The sequence below is a fragment of the Centruroides sculpturatus genome, unplaced genomic scaffold, assembly GCF_000671375.1.
Source record: "Centruroides sculpturatus isolate CEXI.00-Female unplaced genomic scaffold, Cexi_2.0 scaffold4425, whole genome shotgun sequence".
In the NCBI taxonomy this organism is placed as follows: Eukaryota; Metazoa; Arthropoda; class Arachnida; order Scorpiones; family Buthidae; genus Centruroides; species Centruroides sculpturatus.
Window position 1 is genome coordinate 1 of NW_019388516.1, and position 6,690 is coordinate 6,690.

The window sequence follows — 6,690 nt, forward strand, 5'->3', positions numbered from 1 at the left end:
ATTTACAGACAATCACTTAACATACATTTTATGATTAATTGTATTAACATCTGTCTGCTTACTGATGAAACTACAGAGACATTTTATTTAGTTAATAATTTAAATAGAAATCTATAAAAAAAAATTGAAGCATATCTAAAGCATTATACTGTATTATGAATTATATCATATAAATCAATGAATTAAAATCTGAACTAAAAATATATTTGTTTCAAAGAGAAGAAATGTAATTCAATAAATATTATTCATAAGTACTTCGGATAACATTAAAATTACTGTCTTTTGGTATTTATGGTAGAAAAATGGAGTGAGAACTTTTAACATTTAAATTTGAAACATTACTTGATTTTTTTTTATTATGGAAGTACTTGCAAAGAAATTTTCATGGCAAGTCAGCCTGAATATATTGATCCCCATCTCTTGCCACTTGGCCATCTCCGTTGTGCTTGGACAAATCCACGAATATGGAAAAAAAGACTTTTTTAGCAACTGCAAAATGGAAAAATAAGCAAACTAAAAAACATTTGTAAAGACTGCATTTGTTACAAATGATTAGCAGTTGCTAACCACTATTAAGTTATATCATTCGTTATGGTATGGTATGGTATGGTATGGTAATTGGCATCTATTCAGCGGTGTAGCATAGTGGGGGTGGCACTTTTTAGGGGGTGGCAAAATTTCACAATAAATAATAATATCTTGTAAAAATTTCAACCATTTCATTTCATAATTTCGTCACATCTATGATTCAGACCGATTGAAATGAGCACAGAATAGCGTCCGGGTGAACTATTAATTTTACCTGGGGATATTGTGCGCAACCTGTCGACCCCCCTTTTTTTTTTTTTTCTTTTGCTTGTACGATTTATTTGTGTTCATATACATCTCCAATATCCAATAGAGCTACGTCGTCTAGGTTACTTATGTTACTCCTACGCAAGTCTCCCTAGTTGCTAACTGTAACTGATTTAGAACCGTCATGCACTGCACATTATTCTTCGCATTGCAAAATGACATGCACAAGTGTCAGGAACTTCTGTTCGAACAAACCTCACCTGTTGTCTGGGTCAGCGATTTTAAAAAGGTGGCAACACTAGCACGGAATTTTTCATTACTTATTCTGTGACGAAACTGAATTTTAGTCTTCTAAATTCAGATACCTAAATAAGGGGACAGCAAAATTTTCCTTTGCCCCGGGTGGCTGACACCCATGCTACGCCACTGCGTATCTATTAACAATGTGTGTTATCAAAAATAATACTTTTAGTTATTTTGTATGTGAGTATAGTTTGGGAATTAGAGTACTAATTAAGCATTTAGATACTAAGCCTGTTTTTATAACAAAAGAAGTTATTCAGCAAAATTAATCAATGCATCTTTAACAGTGGACAAAGTTTAAAGAATGCTAACATTTTGATCTAGTTAACAAGCCATCTTCAATCATAGACAGTCAAAAGTGAAAAATTCCACTTTCAACTGTCTATGACCAGAGAGGGTTTATCTTATAATATTAGAAAAATTAAGGAATGAAAGGTATAAATATTCTAAAGAGAAAAATGTATTTTTTACTTTTTTACATTTTTTAAAAAAAATACGTTTTTTTAAAAAATGTATTTTTTTTATTTAAAAATTTTGGTTTTCATTCTTGGTTTGTAATTATTGTACTGTACCTTGATATTTTATAATTAAATTATGCCATTACCATTTATAGAATGCAAGATATTGGATCATTTTCATCAAAAACATTTTGTACTTTTTCCTTTTTTATATTTGAAAAAGGAAAGTCTTCTTAAATATCAATTAAAAGGTGAAAACATACTTAAAATATTTATCCTTATTTTTTAAATTTTAAAAATGTATTACCAAAAAGAATCACTTCATAATGAAAGATTGATATTTTTACTAGGAAATGACCAATTTAAAAGAACTTTTAATAAAACATTTGAATATTTTTAATAATCAATGAATCTGATTTAATTAAATGCAGTTAACTTGAGTGTTAAAAAATTTTATTTCAGGTTGTTCTCCTCCTTACTCATCTTCGGCCGCAGTATTCGTTTTCTCACAATAGAAAAAATCCACCGGTGATAATAGGAATGGTGGCTTTGGCGATCGCTCTTCCGCCACCTTCCATGAATGAAGTTCGCCTAGAAAGCGACATGTTTGTCACGAGATTAACTTTCGACTTCAGGATAGTGCACTGCGAACCCAGGTATGTTTCTATTTGTTTATTTTGGACATATAATATGGCATGCCTCCAAACTCTTAAAGTATGTTTATGAATATGATTTATAAAAATTAATATATTTAACTTAATTAATTACAAAAAACATAAGTAATCAGATATTTTTAATGTTGAAAATGCTGAAGGAAAACATGAAAAAATTAATATATAATTTTATTTAAAAGAAAAGTATATATCAATATTTATATGAAGAAAAGAATATTTGCATTTTTTTTTTAAAACTTATCTTCAAAATTTATGATGCTGATTTTATTTGTAATTTAAAAATATTCACTTATCAGTACCAAAAGCATTTATTAATTAATTATTAAAAAATAAATTTATTTGCTTTTTGATTAATTAATTAATTTATTTATTTATTTTATTTACTGTATAAAAATCAGTTATCAGTTTTTTATTAAATTTAAGTGTTTTACCAAAATGAAAAATAATACCAAAAAACATTTCTCAAAGATTTTTTTGCCATTGTTTTCCTTAAGTAGCTCTTTCTTCTTACTCTTATNTATTATTATTATTATTTGTCTTTGTTTAATAATAATTTTTGATACCAATATAAATGGAATTTCTGAATGTCTTCAATAAATTTTGATTTCTAAAGTAAAGGTGTATTTGATGTTATAGTCTAACATTGCTCAGCATTGAGAAAAACTCAAAAGAATTACACAATACTCTTCATATTCATCTGGATATTCATTCAAATGAACATTTTTGGCCACATTCAGGGTCTTCCTCAGGCTTCAACTGTTAAAAGTTGAACATTTACTGAAATTTTAAATTGAAACTTTATACAATTTTCTTCTTTTGATGTTACAACATTTGAATAACTACAAATTTTATCAGAAAATGTACTTATTTAAATATACAATAAACACGTGTATAATATCTATATCTTTTATTATATACAATAATATTTATACTTAAATAAATGCATTTTCTGATAAACCTTATAATTATTCAAATGATTTGATGTCAAAAGAAAGAATTTGGACGAAGTTCCAATTTAGAATCTTGGCAAATATTTAATTTGTAATGTGAAACCCAAATTGGGCCCCCAAATCAGGCCTAAAATGCTTACTTGAATAAAAATATTTTCTTGCTGGAAAGAGTGCAAAGGGTGTTGTGTAATTCTGTGACAGTTCCAGCTTCAAAGGAGTTGTGACAAAAAATTAAAATACATTTTTACAATTTTTAATATATTTTTTTCTTTCACTTTCTAAGAAAAAATATAAAAACAACATTTTTCATTAATAGTTTATGATATAAGTCAAAATTTTAAATAATTATAAAATAAACAAAATTTAAAACCTGAGGTAAAGATAGCTGGATGGCCAAATCGTTAAGGTAACAGTTCATAGCTGCTCTTGCAGAATGAATCTAGATGGGTTAAAAAAATCCCAGAAATGATTCTGGGTGTGGTTTGTCCAGATATATCAGACTCCATTCCTTGCCACCCCACCCATAGGGCAAAAAGAGTTAAGACAATCTATGATAAAATTGCTTTTAAAGAAAAAAGCTTATAATTTTAAATTCTATTTATTATAATAGAGTGTCAGAATTATTAGACTATACGGCCGAAGAAATGACTGGGAAAAATATGTATTTACTCTGTCATGGCCAAGATGTCCAGAAATTAAGGCAGTGCCATATTGACTGTAAGTATTCAAATGATGAGTATCTAATACAAATACAATTAATATTTATTTACATTGCTATTATAAGATACAAATAATGAGATGTAATAGACAATTATTATGCAAAAAGAAAGAAAAAAAATTTAGCTTCTGAGTATAAATTCACTGAGTACGGCGTTAATAAACTTCATTTAGTATTCACACAAGTACTTTCGACGTTTCGACGTTTGTTTGTACTCAGTGAATTTATACTCAGAAGCTAGACAAATATTGGCGTGAGTTATTTAAATTTATTTTTAGAAAAAAAATTAGAAAATGTTATCATTTTTTCCTCATTTTATTCAAATTATCAAATTTATCTTTATATTTTGCTATTTATGTATAGCTCAATTCTGTCTTAAATTAAAATCAGTAACAATAAATTTTAATATATTCATAATAAAACTTATATATATTCATAGGAAAAGTATATTTAACTAATTATATTTTAAAATTTTAGTAATACATAAAGGTCAAGTGATGAGTGAATATTATCGTGTGATGAATAAAACTGGAGGTTATACGTGGATACAGACTTGTGCTACGATTATATGTAACAACAAAAGTTCTGAAGAACAGAGTATCATATGTGTAAATTATGTTTTAAGGTAAGTATTTAAATGTTAAAAATATAATTTAATATGGTCATTGTTGAAATTGTATACTTGTGAAATAGTATAACGAGTGATGTATAAATGGAACTCTTTCCCAAATGTAATGACATTAAACAAATAAAATAGAAAATTTTTCAAAGACAAAAATTTTAATGATATTGTTGGTTTTAAGTTGTGCAAGACAAGCATTAATGAATTTGATTAAGAAAAATAAATAATCATTAAAGTTTCATTTCACAATATAAAAAAGGAAACAAAGGTTTGGATGTCAAAATGCAGTCATTTATAATAATAATACAGCTTTGTTGTCCCTGCAAATATATAAAAGATATACTTTCTACCTTAATACTTAACTGCACAACACACCGGGATAAATATAAACAGTGCGACTCACATTAACTAGTTGACTGGTGTGTCTATGATTAAAACTTGTGAACATTTTCATAGTCTCTTCTGGACTCTTCCTCAGGCTTCTTTTTTATTCAAAACAAGCTGGCAGTTAACATTCAAATATAAATCTAATGGTAATAGCTTTTGGATACCATACGCACATGCATTCCCCTTAAGATGTTTAAACATCTTAAGGGGAACACATTGATAAACACTTGACAAACACAAGAAAAATAACTTTCCATTTCTCGTTCTTTTTCCTTTTTAAATCTTCCCTCCCCTTTATATATTCTATTGACTAATAATGACCATTCATGTTAGGGGTGGCACTAAATCCCAGAATGGATTAAAAAGGAAAAGAAGTGAATTTTAAGGAAAAAAAGAAATAAAGAAAAGAAATTAGATTAGCCTAAATGTAAAATGAATGATTTAATATATATATATAATAAACTGTGATTTTCTTTTCCTTTTAAAGAAACCACAGTATTATTGACAATTTTGCAGACATAAAAAGATAGAAAATAATATATTAACAAAAGTAAATAAAATTTGTTTACTGTTACTTTATGAGATATGTACTTTACATGGTAGACTTGCTGCAGGTATATTAACAATCTAGTTATAGTATTGCATAAACTTTCAGAGTTTTTTGCAGCTATGTTGATAGGAAATAGCCTTAAATTATTTTTATATTTATAATTTGCAGACTACTTATTGCAACAAAATACACTATTCATAATAGAAATCAGGGGTGTAGTGAAATTAAAAATCTGTAGTCATATCAGGGATTTAAATTACAAAGATTAATTACACTTTAGTTTAGTTGCATACAGTTCATTCAAACAAGCACACAAAATGTAGTCTCCCAGATAATTCAAGCACTTGCCAGTACATGAAAGCAATTTTTGTATGCCATAAGCAAATAATGCAGGCTTTGCACCATTTTCTTGTAGCTTCCTGCACTTCCATAACACCTAAATTGGCTGCTACATCAATGCCTTTTTTTTTCAAAGTCCAAATATGTGAAAATATCTTGGAGCCAAATCTGGACAGTATGGTGGATGATCCTCATACTGTTGTCAAAATTTCAGTAGCAAGTTCTTTGTCTGTGTGACTGCACCAGACCATGCATTGTCATGTAAAACCGCTATACCTTTAGAAAGATATATGGGTCTCTTTCTTACATTGTTGATGAATTTTTGTCACAGATGGGAATTTGGTGAAAAAAGTATAACAATACCACAAACTTTCAAGATCATGTTACCGTTTTCAGCAGCTGTTACTACACATCTGTGAGATGCAGACCCAGGACAGAAGCCTGTCCACTAGCTGTAAGTACAATATTGAGCATACAGACATAATTTCAACATAATAAATATTCATCTTTTCAATGTTTAGTACTGGTCTTTGCTTTTCCAATGAACCCTCATATATTCACAAATTAAATTATGAATATAGGCAATGAGTTCTGGTGAATCACTGGATAGGTTACAATTCTTATCATTTATATTATTATTTTTCTAAATATTGATATAACTAGAAACAGATTATAAACATTCCAAACACCTCATGTGCCCAGCATTGATAAGATTCCTATTGATATAAAAATTCAAAGATACACTTGTTAATGCCAAATGATACCATAATGTATCAGGCTATTTATCAGCTACATCCTTAATTAAATTTTAAGTACCACAATTTGTTACTAGACATTAGACATGTAGCCAATAAATAGTCTGATGCATTACAGTATCGTTTGGCATTAACTGAT

General features: G+C 28.1%; 1 protein-coding gene across 1 annotated transcript; it reads left to right on the forward strand.

The window, feature by feature from the left end:
* Positions 1-2,012: 2,012 nt before the first annotated feature.
* Positions 2,013-4,592, forward strand: LOC111616977 (protein trachealess-like; the record flags this gene model as incomplete). Its single annotated transcript, XM_023358327.1, has 3 exons — positions 2,013-2,212; positions 3,791-3,897; positions 4,376-4,592. Coding segments are annotated over 3 exons (459 nt in total), but the record flags the coding sequence as incomplete, so codon positions are not given.
* Positions 4,593-6,690: the final 2,098 nt, after the last annotated feature.